The 20,044-nt window shown below is 42.7% G+C and overlaps 1 protein-coding gene across 1 annotated transcript in view; it reads left to right on the top strand.

The window, feature by feature from the left end:
- gmppaa (GDP-mannose pyrophosphorylase Aa) overlaps positions 1 to 20,044 on the top strand; it is a 142,221-nt gene that overhangs the window by 25,339 nt on the left and 96,838 nt on the right. The window contains exon 12 of the mRNA XM_063213543.1: positions 15,370 to 15,471. Coding sequence (XP_063069613.1) covers positions 15,370 to 15,471 — 102 coding nt within the window. The remainder of the gene's footprint in view (positions 1 to 15,369; positions 15,472 to 20,044) is intronic.

Below are 20,044 nucleotides of genomic sequence, written 5' to 3' on the forward strand. Positions count from 1 at the left end.
CGGGAATCAACCCATACTGTTTTGTTATCTGTCAGTGATAATTGCTGACATTGATGTAAGTGGTTATGAACCACAATCATGGTTAAAACTACGTAATTGCAAGTTCTGGGCCTGGCTAATACAGCACAGCTCAACCACCCTCCCAGTGGCACGGCTAGGGACGTTTGTCAGACAGGTACTGGTACAAGAGGTACTGCCATGACAGCACACCGACACACACACACACACACACACACACACACACACACACACACACACACACACACACACACACACACACACACACACACACACACACACACACACACACACACACACACACACACACACACACACACACACACAGTAAGATTCATGTCCCCGGTTGATGTTGATGAACTGGGTGGCTCAACATGTTTTTAATTTAGCTGACACTCCACTGACAGGGCTGTTGTGATTGTAAATTTGCCCCCCACCCCCCCTCTCTCCCCTCTCTCCCCTCTCTCCCCCTGTTGCTCACTATCACTCACCCTCTCTCTGCTGTGTGCTCCTGCAATTTTTAGCAGTGTTTATACCCATGCCCTGTGGAGCATTGATTTTGTGGCAAATACAGTGGCGTCTGTACTCTGTAGCTGGGGTGACAAAAGGAATAAGGTAGAAAACAAGGCGTATGGCATACGCACGCCAGAGTGTTGCCTGGCTGTCTCCTCTGGGAGCCATTATCAGCGCCGCTGATGCAGGAAATAGATTCAACGCAGAAAATAATAATACCCTTGAATAATTAATCAGATCGCTTTAAAAAATGTGCAGCAAACACGGACCCTACTCTCTGGGGTATACACGGGAGGTGACTTTGCGTGTTGCTGCCAGTTTAAGAGGCGCGCGTGGCGTGCCGTGCCGTGTGTGTGCGCTCATCCCGAGATGAGAAGAAACCCAAAGAGCTGTCTGTCTGTCTGTCGGTAATGAGATTTAGGAAGCTTGATGGGATCAGAGGTTACTGCTAAAAAGCCCAGCAGCATGGAGCGTGTTGCGTGAATCGAGCCTGGTCATCAGCGGTAGCCTACCACCCGCTGGAGTAAATGGTTACGCGATCCCCTTGTTTTTGCAGCGGAAAGGTTAAACAGTCAGATGCATCGGAGGTGTTGTGTGGCAACTGAGCTGATGGCCATTAGTGCTCTGTGTGTGTTGTTGATGATGAGATGCAGCATTTTAGGTGTTCAGCAGGAAAGTGATGTTGTTTATACATGCTCTGAGACCGCCACTGGGAGTCTGGCATACTGTCATGCACTTGTTGTTTTCTTGTGGATGTTGCTTTCCTTCTCATCATCAGCCGACTTGACTAAAGTACTGAGCACACCTTGAAAGCAGAGCGCATGAAAGCTCTGCCTCTCCCTTCCCGACTCGCTTTTTTCTATTTGTCAAATCAAGCAGCGCCGAGCCCCACCACGGGAGTGTGCCGCCTTTTTAAAGTTGTGTAAATCCGTAGAGTTTAGGACATTCAGATTTGCTTTTTTGCCTGTAAATTCTTTGGGATGAATGGAGTGTGTGCTATCTACACATTTTTGAGACGTTCTGGGTGCAAAGAAAGTTAACGGGTTTGAAACTTTCTTTTGGATTAAGAGCGTGTTTGCTTCACCTGTTTACATTTTTACTCTGTGCTGTGTGGAGAGAGCTGACGCCAAGGACCTAGAAGTCTGGGCAAGAGTCACATTCTTTAAAAAATAGGCTATTTCTCGGTTTGGGAAGAGGCAGTGTTCTTTGAATGCTAAAGAAATGTTGCAGAGTCTGATGTCAGGCCCTGTAATATATGACCCACAGGACTGGCTGGGAAACGCTGCATGAATGAACCGGAAGTTTGAGCCATCATCTACTTTTCAAATCAACAAGTGGCCTATTAGCTCCGTCCTTTCTTGGCAGTGTAATTTCCACAGCCTTGAGTGGGTAGACTTTTAATTTTCCATTCACTCCACCACGGTCGTAAATGTTCCATCAAATTATTTGTTTGGATGGATGGCGAAATAACGGATGCGACACACGCCTGGTGAGCAGCCACCAAGCAGGAAATAGGCATTGCTCTTTCAAGAGGCAGAGGCTCTATTTGTTCTCTGCATAATTATATTACAGTGTATTTGGATTTGAGGAAGTTTTCACATATCAAAAACTACATTATAAAAATGAATGTCCTATGCCTATGATGATGCATGTGCCTTTGTTAATACTTCAGTTTTCAAATTGGACTTAAGTTTGCATTTTTTATATAAAGCATAGGCCTAGGCCTATGCTATCCATTTTTTTCTTTTCCTTCAATAATATTTTCTTGGATAAAGTATTAGTGCACTGATTAAGACCGTGCTTTAGACATGGTGTTCTTGTTTTTGTTTTTTTTAATTCTGTGGGCCTACACCAAGTGTTTTGAGAAAATGGAGTTGGCTTTGATCTACTAAGAAATGCCATTTGGAATGCAAGCAAATGTCACCTTCAGTCCACATTCAGTCCTTTACCTCTCTTTTAATTTGATATTTTTTTTGCCTTTATGTGATTTTAAGAGAGCACGGTTGTGCATTTACAAATGTCAATATTTGACCTTTTGGTCATGTTTTTCTTATTCGGAATGCAAGAAACTTTCTGAGCTGTTGATGTCAAGATCTTTTGTGGAGGAGGCATGGAAATGTGTTCTTTCTTCTGTGTGGCTTTCTTTGATGTCCACGTTATCTCTTTTACGCAAATGTGAATATAGGATTTCTCTTGAATACACAACACCAGTGGAAGGCGCATACCAATGAAGAGAGGTTTGTTTTTATGGAGGCTGGAAGAAGTAATAATAATGTAAATGTCTCGTAGTCAGAATCCAATCACATGTCAAAGTGACTAAATGTCTGGAATACCGATGACTCTCTTGCTCTCTCTCTCTCTCTCTCTCTCTCTCTCTCTCTCTCTCTCTCTCTCTCTCTGTACACAGCGTGGCCAAACTCGATAGTCGATTCAGTAGTAGCAAGTTTTTATGATGCCATTTGGTATTTTCAAGTAAAAACCCACCATGTGTGGCTCTGATGTCTGATGCACAGTGTGTTTCTCAGCATATCTAATCATACTAATTAATGGTCTCTTTCCCCCTTTCCCCTGCTTTCTCCAGAGCAATTTACATAGCACTGCAAACAGGCTTTCCATCAAAATGGCCAATCACACAAATCATATGCATACTTAATGACAGTCTGGCCACAGAAATGCACATTTACAGCTTTTGGGGAGGCCAAGCTTCCTTGATGTTATTGTAATGCCTAGCTATTTGGTTGTTTGTTTTACCACTATAACGTTGTTGACTATCACACTGACCCTGGTTTATAGATCCAACATGGGTTTTTTTTTCATATTGACATTGGCCTCTTGTCATTAGCAAAATAGATTTGTTAACTTGTTCAATTCAACGTTTTGAAATTGTGAAATGGGCTTTGTGGAATTCCCGTTTCAAAACATCCGCCAATAGTTCATTTTCTATTCCCATTGCATGTGCTTGCTCAAGATGTGTGTTAAAATGACATTCATAGTTGAACGTTTCCCTTTAGAGACAATAATAGATTTTTGCTTATCTTTTCCTTGTATTCTGCTCTTACACCGCTCTCTCCTGAGCATGGCCCGTGCTGCTTGGAGGGGAACGCCTGGCTGTGAAATCCGGGTCCCCGTTGAGCACAGCGGAAGTCGGCGTAAATATGACATTAGCAGCCCCTAAGAGAACGCAGACAGAGAGAGTAGAGAGAGAGGTTCCATTGGCCCATTGTTTCCGGGTTCTATTATTGCAAGGGGGGGAGATCCCCCTTTAGGCAGACCTAGGGAGACCTAAGGACTGTTCTATTCAATGCTGCCCTTTAGGCAGACCGGAACCTGGTCAAGTTAGGTGCCCATAGCAACCTATTACATTGGCATATCTCTATATACTTAAAGATCTCTGACGCAGGCGTTGCCAAATAAGGTGACCAACTGGAAAAGCAGATTCCCCACTACCGGCTGCATTGCTGCCTGAATGCTTTATAGGGGCTCCTTGACTGATTTTGAACGAGTAGTAAGCATAGGAGTAGTGTGCCAGTGCATGTGAATGATTGTGTGGAGTAGTGTGTCTCAACGGGGCAGTACATCCCCCCAGGGGGCGTTGGGGAGCCCCAAGGGGGCGTTGAGAAGGATACAGCTCAGTGGGGGCGGGGGCTTAGTTCCCATTGGGGGCCATTAGTCTATTTTATTTTTCAATACTAAGGGGGGCATTGGCAGGCTTATGCTGAGGTCAAGGGGGTGTTACGATGCTTATGATGTGTCAAGGGGTCGTTTGTCCAAAAAAGGTTGAGAAACACTGGTGTGGAGAGAGGGTTGAGGACTTAACATATTAATAAATACTCATAGTATCATTATATATTATTATATTGTGTTATATATTATATTATATGGTGATATTAATTAAGACATTTTATTTGATTGATCCAAACTCATCCCTTTAAAGTACTAGACGTGCAAATAACAAATGCTGACTGCTGTGAGTAGTGATGTAGACTGTTACAATGGGGTACTTCCACCAGGTCTTCCAAGTTTTTATTGTTTGGATACTGTTCATTAATAATGAAAACAAATTCTGTCTCTCGTGTCCCGTGATTGCCCTCTCATCGGCCACAAAACCTTTTATTATTGCCTCCGCTGCATGGCCTCTGATGAGTCCTGTCTCTGTTCCAAACCTGAGCAAAGCATTATGTCCAGTCCCAGGCGAGCCCGCGAGGCCACTGGCAACAGAGTTCATCATTAGAGTCGCAGTCTGTTTTAAACTTCAGAGTAATCCCTCCTGTGCAATACTGTACCCAATGATGGCTTTGGTCCAAATGACTGAAAAAAACACCCAGAGCGAGGTGATGCCTCTGCGGTTGTGTGTTGTGAATTATATTATTACGGCTCTGGAGAGACTTTGTTTCTGGTCTTATTGCTGCGCAAAGAAGTGACTTGTGGCAGAAGTTAGCAGAGCTGGACTGGTAATCTGGCATACGGGGTATTTTCCCAGTGTTCTGTCCGACAGACCCCAGGGGCTGATGCGGTTATTTTGTTTGTTTGTTTGTTTGTTTTGGGGACCGGCCCATAGTTTAGAGGGGGCGGCCCATTGCTCCATCTTCAATAGAGACAGTGGTGGACGGAGTGAAGTAGGATATAGTACAAAATCGGCTTGTATGTGTACAGGGCCAGTTTAAGACATAAATGCCCGGGTGTTTTTTTTTTTTGTCCCAGTCTACCCCTGGCAGTGGGGAAGCAGGAGTGATAAAATTCAACATGGTGCTGGTATCAGCTATCGCTGTCCAGTGTTTCAACACTTCAAGAAGATTCACTGGTGAAATTTCAGACAGTTGTCTATATGAACAACTGGTATCTTTCAGTCTCCCCTCCTTAGTGTATTGCCCTGTAGATTGTTACCACCAGCTATGTTGGTTTTATCACGTCCCCATAGAAATGAGTGAGGTGCTGTTCCTGGACACTTGCCAGCGTCTATCTGGGCTATCACTCCACAACCTTAGTCTGATAGAGCAATATTAATTAGCAGATAAGAGTCCCGTCATTTCAGGAAGCTCATTACTACAGGAACACGATTTCAGTCTTATCTGCATATAGACTAAGAGGAGTATCTTGATACTCTTGCTTGGTCCGTTTCTCATGTAGTTGTAATTAGTACAGTACATTACAGTATAGTACATGTGGAGAGAACGGCAGCAAATTGTCTGAGATTAAAAAGCCATTATCGGCCTCTAATGAACATACCTTGTTGGCGCAGGTGTTATTATGTGTGCAGCCACGTTTAACAGACAGGGCCTGGTAGATTACTGCTTACAGTTACTTACAGTGGTACTCTGTAGGTGTCTGCATGACGTCCCACACCTCTGAGTTAAACTGAGTTAGCCAGAACTTTTTAAATTAGACTTCCATCGACATGTTTGCAGATGCTACACACTATATTTAATTCAATTCATGCAAGCCCTCTTCTATTCTCTAGGTAGACTCTAGTGAAAATGTCCTGATTTAGCCCTGACCTCCTTTTATCTTTTAACACGGTATGTGTTTCATAAGATGTGAGATTATCTTCTTTGATCTGGTATAATACATTTCGAAATGAGCAGAGGAGATCATTCAAATTCTATTACTTTGGTGTTAACAAAAAAAAAACTTTGGCATGAATGAAATTGGCTTGGCCATGTTGCAGCCCACTGAAAATAGGTTTGGGGTCAGTGTTGCCTGATGTATCTGATCGAATCCCGCCCAAACGCTGCTCAAAAATCGCCTGGAGGCGCTAAATGCCACCCAATTTTAACAAATTGCATTGATTTATATGGGCATACAACAGTAGAAAACCCGCCAAATGGCAGATTTTTACCGTATTTACTCACAGACGGCTTTTCCAAGCAGCCCAATTGAGCGGGTAGCCGCCCAATCTGACAACACTGTTTGGGGTTGCAGGCTGCAAACAATTACTATTGCACCACACTGCCATCTACCATCACGTACCACTGAGTAGTTTCAGTATAAATGCATGGAACCATTGATATTTAGTTGGAGCACTGCCTTGACTAGGGCTGTAACGATATTGTATGGAATCGAGAAATCGTGACATGCAGAGTCATGATACTGTATCATTCGTGATGCAAGATGAAGCTAGTATTGTGACACACCCTTTCAAAGTTTTCTTAACCTTCAGTCAAGAAAACAACCACATGAAATGATGGGATGGTGCTTCCAAGCATCAAATCAATACCATTATTATTTGTAGACTTTTTACATTAGGCTATTATTAACCTCTTGTAACATATTCTACCTATAAATGAGCATTAAAACATTGTGGGGTATATCTAACCATAGGTCAGAAATCATGATATGAACCGAATCGAATTGTGAGTTTAGTGTATCGTTGCAGCCCTAGTCTTGACATAGACGTGATATCGATGTTGCTCCTCTTTACTTTTGAAGTTCAAGCAATACTGAGCCGTGAAAATAAGCTCAATTTCCATCTCTACTTGAGTTTAATATATGAGCTTTATCTCTCTCCCGTTCATCCAGACCTTCCCTGTGTCTAGCGATTCATCGCAGCAGTTTGAATCCTCCCTGTCCACTACCACACTAACACCCGGCAGTATCACAATTAAACATTGTGTAGGATTCCCGGCATCTTTACTACTAAAATGCTGTCTCTTCTGAAGTTTAAAGGTGTCACAACATTAACAAATTAGATGAGGTGATATCCGAGGCTGATTTGGCCAAGAAATATATTCTGTAGTGTTTGCAGACATGTCACAGGACAGACTTATTTGAACTATGACGCATTACTGTCATCTTGGCTGGACATGCTTAATAAGCATGGTGTCTCTCACGGCGTGTGTGTGATGCTGTGTTCTGTGATGTATGTAAAAAGATTCCAGACCAGAATGGCAAGTAGCCATGGCTATTTTGGCAGAGGTGATGGCCATAGGGTTTAGCTATCCCTCTGGGATCTGTAACAGGAAAATGGCCTTTGAAAGGCCTTTGACCAAAGGCATGCACAGATAGGGACAAGGTGATGCTAAAGCACCTGTCCCTTTGCCCTACTATACAGAAATGCCCTTTGTTTTTGTGTGTACTGTATATGTACTGTGCTCCATGTTGACATGATCATCGATGACGATCAAAAGAGTGTGACGATAATGCTTCTATATAACATATAGCCTGTATAGCTTAGTAAGGCAGCCATAAGGTCCACATGCCCTCTGTCCCCCCTCGAGCACCTGCCCCCCAAGATGTCTGTGCACGCCACTGCCTTTGGCCATGTATGACACACATGGCGTTCTCTATGTCGGTGAGAAAGGGACAGCTAGGACAGTGTCAGCATCCATAATAACAGAGGAAGCAAATGCCTCAGTGTCTATGAGGAGCTTTAGGTTTGTCTTAGAAACCCATGAATGAATTTATATTACGCTGTAATTGTACAGTACTCTCTAAGTGCAATGACAATAACTTTGATTCTAATCTGGTGTAATATTCTTCTTTAAAAAACAAAAACCCTAAGTGCCAATCACTAGATCTTTGTGAGAGAGACGTTGATAGGTTTTCACAAGAAAACCTCTTACCTACCTCTCACAGTCGATAGGAGTACCATTGGTTTATCTAGTTTGCATAATATGTGATGATATGAAATAAATTGACCCACTTCAGAGCTTCCCTGAAGTGTGCTCTTGACTGCAGCCAAAGTGGTGTGGGTGCAAATGAACAAGGTGTGTGAGTGTGCGTGCGTGTGTGTGTCGGTGTGTGAGTGTTGGTCTCTGCGTGCGTGCGTGCGTGCGTGTGTGTCTGTGTGTGTCTGTGTGTGTTTGTCTGTGTGAGTCAGTTTGTGTGTGTGTGTGTGTCAGTGTGTGCGTGTGTGTGTGTGTGTGTGTGTGTGTGTGTGTGTGTGTGTGTGTGTGTGAGTGTGTGTGTGTGTGTGTGTGTGTGTGTGTGTGTGTGTGTGTGTGTGTGTGTGTGTGTGTGTGTGTGTGTGTTGTTGGCACAGGCTACACAGGGAGCGCTGAGTGAGACAAACACAGCTCCCTGGCTGCAGCCTTGTCAGGGCAAACAGAAGTGACACCATGCTGTCCCTATATCCCCCCTCTGCCCCATACCCCAAATGCCTGTCGCCCCCGAGGTCCTTCATCTTGCTCGTGTTTCGTTGTAGGGGTAGCTCAGCACGTCATAGAACATAATCATCATCCCAAAAAAACACTCAGTTTATCCAGAAAGGGTCTTGCTACTCGTCATGTGTATTCGGAGTGTTTAATCTGCTCTACACACTCCTGCCTGTTTAGCAGGCTAAGTGTGTGCTGTACATGTGACATTTGTTGGATTTTTTTTTATTAAACTATGACATTTTAAAAACTGTAAACTGCTTTGAGACAGTATTTTTGTTTTGTTTTTTAGAGACAATGCAGCCATGAAATAGTGTGGTTATCTTGTTCAGTTCAGCGAGATGTTGTTGCCAAAGTGTCTGTTGCATCATTGATCGCAGCAAATTTGATCTGCTTTGTCGAGGTGAGGTTGAAGTATATCGCATTACCCGTAGACTCTTATCACCCCAGTATTTCATTTGGAGAGCGTTTTAAATTGGCACTCACAAATTTGCTAATTGTTTTTAGCAATTCATCTGCTGGGACAAGAACCAAATTAGATTTCGCTGTGTCGGGCAACCTGTAACTTATTGTAGATTGCTGGTTAGTACAGAACGGTTGCTCTGCACAAAGTGGCTAAACATCAAAATGATAATCATAAATTTGAAACATTGGAATGTTAAAAACCGAGTGGTCATGTCTATTCGTGTTTGAAGGCTGTTAGTGTGCTGAGCTCTAGTCCTGGGCCTGACGTGGCCAACCTATCTTATATACTTTTTAACCTCCTGGTCCTGTGTTGTATGTATGCTGTCTGCTGTTTTTGCACAATCTGTATGTTACTGCTGCAACAAATGAATTTCCCCATTGCGGGATAATAAAGGGCATACTATACTATACTTTTATACTGAACTTTCAACCTGCACTAACTCAAAACATACACATGCACACACACACACACACACACACACACACACACACACACACACACACACACACACACACACACACACACACACACACACACACACACACACACACACACACACACACACACACACACACACACACAAGCACACTGCACTTTCTGCACTAAACCCAAACATACACACACTGACACACAACTCATACTCACACACATACACACACACACACACACACACACATACACAGGTACACACACACAGACGCACACCGCACTTTCTACCTGCCCTAAACACACACACACACACACACACACACACACACACACACACACACACACACACACACACACCACACACACACACACACACACACACACACACACACACACACACGCACACACGCACACAAAACACATACAAACACACACACACACACACATACTGCTGCTGGTGTATTTAATAAAACCTTTTTTAATTATTTATTTTCTTCAAATGCTACTATTACTATGTCAGAACGCTATAAAGGACTTTTAGAAAAAGCACAACAAAATACCTCCTCTTAATGTATGTTCTCTACAAGTCTTCTGTTGTCCAGTCTTGCACTTTAAATGTCTGTATGAGCAATGTCTACGTCCATACTGTCTATGTCCATGTATGAGTACTGTCTATGTCTATACTGTCTATGTCCTTACCTAGATTAGTCTATGTCTGCATGGGAGAGCAAGAAACGCAATTTCAAATTCTTTGTATGACCAGTGCATGTAAAGAAATTGACAATAAACTTGACTTGACTTGACTTGACTATACTATACTATACTATACTATACTATACTATACTATACTATACTATACTATACTATACCTACTGAAGAGGTTAAAAAAAACAATAAGAAAGCTAAAGGCCTACCCAAGAAAGAATTGAGGTGCAGTGTTTCCTGTTGAATTTGCATTGGTCAAGGTGGTTTAGCTGGTATCAGAAACATGACTGTCCTCACTAGAAAGTATATTTTGTGCAGTTTCATAGGAAATATAACATGCATACCTCTAAAGCAGGGGCACTCAATTAAAAGTCACAGAGGGTCAGTTTTTCAAGTTCCCTCCAGTGAAGGGCCCGAGCATAGAATCTGTATAACTGCGAGCAGCACGGTGTCTGAGGTTAGGGTGCGAAACAAGCGGATAGCTTTCCAGACAGAACAAATATTTGCTTCTCTATTTCTTAGTAGCCTTAGTAGCCTATGTTTGGACACTGTTTCAGATTTCACTCTCATGTGAATGCATAGTAGAGATAACACCAACCTGAAGTGTATTATGCACAGCCACAGACAGCACACATATTAGTTTTGCTTTGGTTCTGACATTATGGGGGTCAGAACCTTACCAACCCCAGGGCCTCCATTTGAATAGCCCTGCTCTAAAGGCATACATTTTTTGGTGAAACGATTAAAGAAATTTTAATTCACAACACAAAATCTTTATTTTCAGGGGACCTAGTCAAGGTGGTAGGTGTTAGTTGGTAAGGTGGCCGTTTTTGGCTGTTTTAACAGTACATTTCTGGGAGAAGAATAAGAAGGCTTTGTAGGCCTGTCTAAGACCCCAAGAGGGTTCACTGCATCCTCACTATTTTCCTTCATCTTTATGACATCTTCTCAATTACTTCCACAACACAAACCCAATAATAGGACCCTCCACTGAGGTGATCCTTGCAGCAGTGACCATTTCTTTTAAAGAAATGTATTTTTTTTTTTACTTTTTGCCGTTATTTCCGAAAGGATAGTGGCGGAGAGACAGGAAACGAGTGGGGAGAGAGAGACGGGGAAGGATCTGCAAATGACCTGGGCCTGAATCAAACCCGGGTCACGAGCATATAGTATACAGTAGGGCAATATGACGATATATATCGTTATCGTGATATGAAAGTGTATATCGTGACCTTTCTCCTATATCGTTTGTATCGTGATGGTAATTTTTTATCAATTTTATACAATTGAATATCATTTAATTACATTTCATGTTGTCACAATACACACTCTAAGTTAATGTAACTGAAATGTATCTTTTTACAAAGAAAGGTTGTTTTACGACATGAAAAAATAAAGAGCAAATAAAGAGAATAACTGAAAACGTATGTAATTGTGCTATATTGAGATATATATCGTTATCGTGATATAAAGTAATCCATATCGTGATATTGTTTTTTTTCCATATCGCCCAACCCTAGTGTACAGTGTGTTATAGGAACCCTACCGTTAGGCCATGGCATGGCATGGCCAGCAGTGACCATTTCTATGCATCATCCATGTTCTTTGAGTTTCACAGAAACACGCTTGTTCAGAAAGTATATAAGGTCACTCTTTCACCCATGGCGTCTGTAAGCTGGAGAGCCAAGCGGGGTTTGTACGACCACACTGCTGTGCTGACTACCTTCAGGACATGGCCAGACGTTACGTGGCTGCTGCCGCTGCTCTGCTCGCCTCCTCTCCTCTTTTGAGGAGTGCCTAGCGCCGCACTCCCCAATCTAGGAGTAATCCCTCCCCTCGTTCTTTGAACTTAATCCTCTCAGCACACTTTGACCTGGGGCTGCCTTCTCTGCGCGCACATCAAGAGACCTGCTTATATGCATACAGTACGTGCGTGCGTGCGCTTGCCTTGCTCATCCATCCACTTGCGAGAATCAGGAACGTCTCACTGACGGCCCGCCTGGCTAGCCCGTATGATGAACATTTCAAAAGAGATGGTGATGCTTTTATTTTCGCCCCCGCCAAGACACAATGGTTCTCTTGGTCTCTTTTACAACTACTGTGAAATTAGAGTAGTACTGTCCATTATCAGCAAGCTTTCTGATACCCTCCCTCTTTTCCGTGCCATGAAAGCACGAAACCGACATCAAAGTGCCCAATGTTGAATGTTTGAAGTCTACTTTTCATTGTTTGTGCTTTGTTACTTTCTACTTTCTTAATTCAAGTGGTTTCTATTATTGCGCCGCAATACAGTGATATCTGGATACATATTGTTGTGTCTTTATGAGAAAATGTTTTTGTGTGTGAAAATAGTCTTAATTATTAGTGATGAATATATTGTAAAAGACGATGTCAAACACAATTGTGTGTAAACTTTTTTTCTCTTCTGAACACGGGCAATCCTACACTGATTTAGTCCCTGTGCAGGCCCCTTTCTGTTGTATGTAGTTACAGTAGCGGGCATGATCATTTAAAAAAAAAAAAAAAATCTTCTTTTACGACTTTATTTGACAGGACAGTCTGAGAGGTGGACAGGAAGTGAATGGGGAGAGAGACGGGGAGGGGTCGGCAAATGACCCGGGCCGGGAATCGAACCCGGGTCGGCCGCCTGGTAGACGGATGCCCTACTGGTTGGCCATAGCAGGGCCAGTGGACATGATCAGTTTAAAGATGCAGTTTCCACTGGGAATAACTGTTGAATGAGAATGGACTGAAAGTCCAGGTCATTCTAAGCCTACAGTGTCTATTTTCAAGGGAGTGGTAGAAGTAATTAGCCTTGTAAACTATCCCCACCCGTCAGTGGCCAAAATTATTTTTGCCTGCGAGTGGGTCTAGCCTCGGACAATGCCCATGCCCTGAACCTGGTAGACCAATCACAACACAGGATATTTGTTTTGAATCTTTGGATGCAAAGCAGACAGGGTTTTGAGGGAGTGACGACAAAGCGTTGGCCAATAGGTGCAGACACAGTTTGAAAAACAACGGGTTGTTCCTATCAACAATCTTCTGATGCCTCATTTATCGGGGACTAAATATTCACATTTAATCTCACATTTAGTCTGGCTTGTCAGGCTAAGAAGTAATAGAAAGTATGCCATACTCTTATAGGATAAGAATACATGGACATACCCTTCGACATTTTGTACACGTGGCCCTCAAATGTTGAAATATCAAAGTGTCTCTCAGTTAGTTGGGTCTCTGTAATGACACTGACAAAACTATATGGCTCTAAAAGAAAGTCTAAATTGAATACTTGTATGAAGTGCATGGTAAAAAGCAAAGGAATTAGATATTGTGGTTCCAGTGAAACACACATTTTGAGATTGTTTATCAGTCTCATCGTATACTTCTACATTGGGATTCATGAGATGATAAAGTTACTTCCCGAGTAAGCAAGTTTGATATTGCACTGTCAGAGTTGTATTGGTATGCAGTGATGGGCACCCTGGCCTCAGGAACTTCCACTCAGCACCACATATTTAAAACTGATTCCCATCAGCCGGACTCGTCAGGAGGCCGAAGACTTAACCAATAAAATATCTGTGTATGAACTACACAGCTTGAGCCAGGTGATTTAAAATGCAGTTTGCAGTCCTACATACAGTATGGTAGCTCCTGAATACAACATATCACACGATGATGATGACCAAACCCAGAATGTAGAGTTTTCCTGAACTAACTTCAGATAGGCTATTCCAATGACTCAGCACGAAGTTAGTTATTCTCTATGGTGTGCACCAATCAATAAATCCCTTGGTCGGACTAGCAATATGCTACTCTAGGGTGTATTCTTCCAGAAAAAGTGTTTGTGCAGTCTACAGGGCATGGTAAGTGATGGAGTGCGTGAGGGTTCAGAATGATATCTGTTATTGTGCTCCTGCCGAGCAGTGTTAACAATGTTTGCACACTACGTTACCTTCCCAGGGAAACGGGAAACGTACTGTTTGAAAACGCAATCTGTGCAGTAATTTGCTTTGGGTAAAGGCTTTTGCTAAATGAATAGGCGTAATTGCAAATTTAACGACGGCCACTGCATCACCAGCCTTCCAGGTAATGCATCCCTTGATTGGTTTGTCGCTGATCCATTCACCTCAAATTGAATTCGGGTCAATATTCAGATATTTGGAAGCATCCCGCAGGACCCTTTCCAGACTACAGCGCGTGCACGCGCCCACACACACACACACACACACACACACACACACACACACACACACACACTGGAAATACTCGGAGCGGAGGGGTCTAGCGATGCCAGTCTGGTTGTTTCAGAAACATGACAGGAGGAAAATAACAATGCGAAGGCTGTGTTTGAAAGCCCTAAAATAGCTCTTGCTTGTAAAATGTCACCAACATGACGATGGTTCCCAAGAGACTGGGGGTGGGGGGGTTAGGAAAGGAGGGAGAACAGGGCGGCTGCTCGGAAAGCCTGCACTTTTAACGTGTTAAGAGAGAGGAATTGGGGAGGAAGAAAGGGAAAAAAAGAGGCAGGAGCAGCAGTGAGCAACAGCCTTTCTGTTTGGGATTATAGTGTTTCAAACACATCTGTCCTCAGTCAGCAGCAGCAGCAGAAGCAGCCATGAACGACGCCTGCCTGCCTGTCACACACTAGCAAAGCTTTTCTGGCCTGCTTGACGGTAATGCACTGGGGCTCCCCGCCCCTATTAAAAAAAACTAAAAACCTGTGCGGCATTAGAGACACATTTCTACATTTTCAGTTACAATGCCGTTAAGTTCCGCAGGGAAAACAAGCCATTAAGCATTGTGAGTCTACAAAAAAAACAACACTGTTTTATTCACAATGAGGTTTCATCACAAGCCCGGGTGCTAGTCTTCATCTTAGGCCAACACGTGTTTTAATACCGTCAAAGGCCTTTGTCAAATAATGAGGCAAGTCTACTGAGGAAAGCCGTCTTGCATCTAAGAAAGATGTGTGAGCACCAGGGATGGCAACATGTTGTATGGAATAAAATGTGCGACATTTAATGATATATAATTAATTATTATCAGACTTTTATCCTCTGTCTATAAAGTAATCAGTCAGTTTTGCTTTTTCTGACAGCATGAATAATACATTGACAAAGTCTGGATTTTTTCCCCCCATGGCAGTTGTTTCACCAAAACAGCCTTTGATGCGCTCCAGCATGCAGACACAACTGAGCTTTCAGACTGAATTTACTCACAACGACAGAAACAGGAGGGAACTTGCAGGTAATCGACTTTTTGTTATATTGCAACATTGAAAGCTTGTTTTTTGTCATCTTCTCCAGGTCACTCTCAGCTCAATTTATTTCTCCTCCTGGAATCTGTCTGAACTCTCTTACTCTCTTTCTCTCTCTCTCTCTCTCTCTCTCTCTCTCTCTCTCTCTCTCTCTCTCTCTCTCTCTCTCTCTCTCTCTCTCTCGCTCTCTCTCTCTACGTACGTATATACACACTATATTACCAAAAGTATTAGCTTACCTGCCTAGACTCACATACTGTACGTGTATGAACTTAGTGCTGTCCCATTCGTAACCCATAGGGTTCAATATACAGTAATGTTGGCCCACGTTTTCCAGCTATTACAGCTTCAACTTTTCTAGGAAGGCTGTTCACATAGTTTATAGAAATGTTTTGACCATTCTTCCCAAAGTTCGTTGGTGAGGTCACACACTGATGTTGGTCGAGTAGGCCTGGGTCTCATTCTCTACTGCAGTGGTTCTCAACTGGAACAGTCTTGGGACCCACCATTTTCTACTCTCATTCGGTCGCGACCCAATTTTTTTAGCGTTCAAGTCAATTCAATGCAATTCTCAAAATGTAACTAAGACTCGAATGACTGGTGGCACGCTATTTATCTCACATAAACATTCAGATTGTATCTATGACAACAGATGACACAGAGTTCACTAGCCTATCAAAATAAAAGCTGTAAATTGTTGCAGGAAAAGTTGGATTTTTTATTTTTCAGAATTACGTTTTTTTTTTTTAAACCAAGGCTCCGCGACCCACCCATGACCCCTCCGTGACCCACTTTTGGGTCGCGACCCACCAGTTGAGAAGCTCTGCTCTACTGTAATTCACCCCGAAGGGGTAACACTTTAGAATAATGGATGCAAAAAAGCATTATAAAGACTTAATAAATAATTAACTATTGATGAACAAAACATTAACAAACGTTTGTAAATGACTAGGAAATGTAAACAAATGCTTGTAAATTACTAGGAAATGCTTTGTTAATATTTTATATTTATGAAACATTTACAAGTTGCTTGTAAATGAATAAAATACTCTGTTATAAGGTGTGTAAAATCTTGCAGATATGATTTGTAAATATCTTATAAAGCATTAATAAAGCTTAGTTAATAATAAAAACATTTGTTAATGTTTTATTCATCATTAGTTAATTATTTACTGAGTCTTTACTAAGGAACATTATTATAAAGTGTTACCCCCGAAGGTATTCTATCAGATTCAGGTCAGGGGGACAGTAAAGTTCATCCACACCAGATTCCATCATCCATATCCTTATGGCCCTTGCTTTGTGTAATGGTGCACAGTAATGTTGGAAAGAGGAGGGGTCCCATGCTGGTCCCGCAAGGTTGGGAGAGTAGATTTGTCAAATGTTTTAGGATCCTGAAGCATTCAACATTCTTTTCACTGGAACTAAGGGGCCAAGACCAACTCCTGAAAAAGAACCCCACACCATAATTCCTCCTCAGCCAATTTTCACACGTGCAGTCCGAAATGTATTGTTCTCTTGGTAACCCCCTGACTCATCCATCAGACTGCCAGATGGAATAGAATGATTCGTCACTCCATAGAATGTATCTCCACCGCTCTAGAGTCCAGTGAGGGCATGCTTTACCCCAGTGTTTCCCATCAGAACCTTTTTTGTCTTGTGTACCCCCAACCCTTTTCGTTGTGCCATGAGTACCCCCTAAGTCAAGTTCTATATCGCTTTCTCTATCCCAATGTAACTAAGCTCCATATATTTGTTAAAGTTGCATTTTTCCAAGTACCCCCTGCAGTGTGCTCGCGTACCTCTAGTGGTACACGTACCCCTGGTTGGGAAACACTGCTTTACCCCAATGCATCTGAAGCTTTGCATTGCACTTGGTGATGCATCTCTTCAACATGATCTCCAAAAAATCTGTGCTCCTAGACACGGATGTTAAGGACACAAAATCTGTGTCCAGGAGCACGGATTTTGCCAAAATTCCGTGCTCCTGGACACGGAATTGTTTTCCGTGCTCCTGGACACGGAATTGTTTGAAGTGCTTTCTATAGGCTATTTCCACAGTCTTGTGTTTTCTCAGGATTTTTCTAATTTCAAATATTTTGTCTCAAAAAAACATTTCTTACTGACAGGTTAGGGTTAGGGATTGTTTTGGTCTGGGCACAGCTAGTTTTCTTTCATTCATTAGGCCTATATGAGTTTGATAGCCTAGCAACCAACTGGAAAAGGTATTTCTCAAAAATATGTCTTTAATGACAGGTTAAGGTTAGGGAATGTTTTGGTCAGGGCACAACTTAAATTGCTATAGCATTATTTTGTTTAGGATTAGCATTTGGTATGTATTTTCTAATGATAGAATTAACACAGTGCTGAGGTAATAGCCTACAGAACTTCCGTGTGCCCATCACGGAAAACAATTCCGTGTCCAGGAGCACGGAAAACAATTCCGTGTCCAGGAGCACGGAATTTTGCCAAAATCCGTGCTCCTGGACACGGATTTCGTGTCCTTAACATCCGTGTCCAGGAGCACAGAATTTTTGGAGATCAGGCTGATCTCTTGGATGCAAGTGCTTGGCCATGGAAACTCATTCCATGACGCTCTGTGCGTACTGTACTGCACTTGGTGCTAATCTGAAGGTCACATGAAGTTTGGAGCTTGTGTTTGACTGTGCAGAAAGTCGGTGGCCTCTTTGCACTATGCACCTTAGCGTTCGATGACCCCTCTCCCATCAGTTTACGTGGCCTACCGCTTCTTCTGAGTTGCTGTTGTTCCCAAACATGTTCTTATAATAAAGCTGACGGTGGGTTGTGGGATAATTAGGAGCGTGGACATTTCAGGACTGGATTTGCTGCACAGGTGGCGTCCTAGTATGACAGTTCCACGCTGGAATTCACTGAGCTCCTGAGAACAGCCCATTCTGTCACAAATCTTTTTAAAAACAGTCCGCATCCCCAGGTGCTTGTTTTTACACATCTGTGGCCATGCCAAGTGAGTAGGACACCATGATTCTCATCATTTGGATGGGTAAGCGAATCATTTTGGTAATATAGTGTGTTTATTATATATGTGCCTTTGCGCGCGTGCGTGTGTGGAGCCGTATCTCACGCCTTTCGTAAAGTCTTCACGAAAAAAATAGAGTAATTTTCGTGGTGCATTCACGTTATTGCCCGCCTTTTGTAAAGTCTTCACGAAAATAATAGATTAATTTTCACGCTGCCTATTCACTTGAATTGCCCCACTGCTGCTATGGTTATCCAAACGTCTGCAGGGGCGGGGAGGGGGTGCTGACAGAACACTGCTGATACACTCAGGACTCACTAAGTTGACGCCCTTTCGGTACTTACGCCTTATGACCCCTAAACCTAAACCTAAACCTAACCCTAACCTTAACCCTACTTAACCCTAAACCTAACCCTAACCTTAACCCTAAACCTAAACCTAACCCTAACCTTAACCCTACTTAAACCTAAACCTAACCCTAACCCTAACCTTAACCCTAACCTTAACCCTAAACCTAAACCTAACCCTAACCTTAACCCTAAACCTAACCCTAACCTTAACCCTAACCTTAACCCTAACCTTGACCCTAAACCTAACCCTAAATTGCTTGTTTGAAATGTTTGATTACCATGTGATGGTAGGCTACCGAAAGGGCATCAAACTAGTGGGTCGCTAGGCAACAGTCGGGCAATTCAAGTGAATAGGCAGCGTGAAAATTAATCTATTATTTTCGTGAAGACTTTACGAAAGGCGGGCAATAACGTAAATGCACCACGAAAATTACTCTATTTTTTTCGTGAAGACTTTACGAAAGGCGTGAGATACGGTTGGAGCGAGCTGGAGCGTGTGTGTGTATTTCTCTCTCCCAGTTTCAGCCTCTTTCTCACGGTCTCACTCTCGGCCTCACCTAGCGCCTTCACTAAGGTTTGTCACAGGAGTTTATGGTTATATTTGTTAGCAGTCTATTTCTAATTAATGACTGATAGGTGTTCATTGAAGCACATCGCCTCTCTTCTCTCTGCCATGTGTAAATAACCTTTCTGTGCCGATCTCCCTCTCTCTCTCTCTCCACCTCTGCTACCGCTGCAGCTGCAGTGGTGGCTGACGGGCGTTGAGTTGTGAAGACTTTATCAGCGGACGCTCGCGAGTGTGGGGAGTTTAATTAAAACTCTGCAGACTTAATGGAGTCACATCTGTGAAGATAAAGTTTGGGGAAAGAAAATCAATTTAGCTTTTTTTTTGAATGGCTAAATATATTTACGATTAACAATCAAAGGGTATACACTGGCTTGTGTTGTGCAGAAGTGTTGAAATCTTGAAAGGTAACTTTGCTCTGTTGTGAGCTCGCTGGTGTTGCTTTGCATTAGCGCAGGGGAAGAGACTAGAATGCTGCCCTCGTACTGTAGCACTGCACAGCAGTACGTGTTCCGCCTTGTGTAGACAAATGCAAAGGGGAATTTAAAAGTGCCTATCTGCATGGTATGTACCCAGCATATAATTTTGAATAATGCTTGGGGAATACAACACAATTGGCTCCGGATCACAATGGCATCGTGAATAAACTT

Source organism: Engraulis encrasicolus, chromosome 13, assembly GCF_034702125.1.
Source record: "Engraulis encrasicolus isolate BLACKSEA-1 chromosome 13, IST_EnEncr_1.0, whole genome shotgun sequence".
NCBI classification, from domain to species: Eukaryota; Metazoa; Chordata; class Actinopteri; order Clupeiformes; family Engraulidae; genus Engraulis; species Engraulis encrasicolus.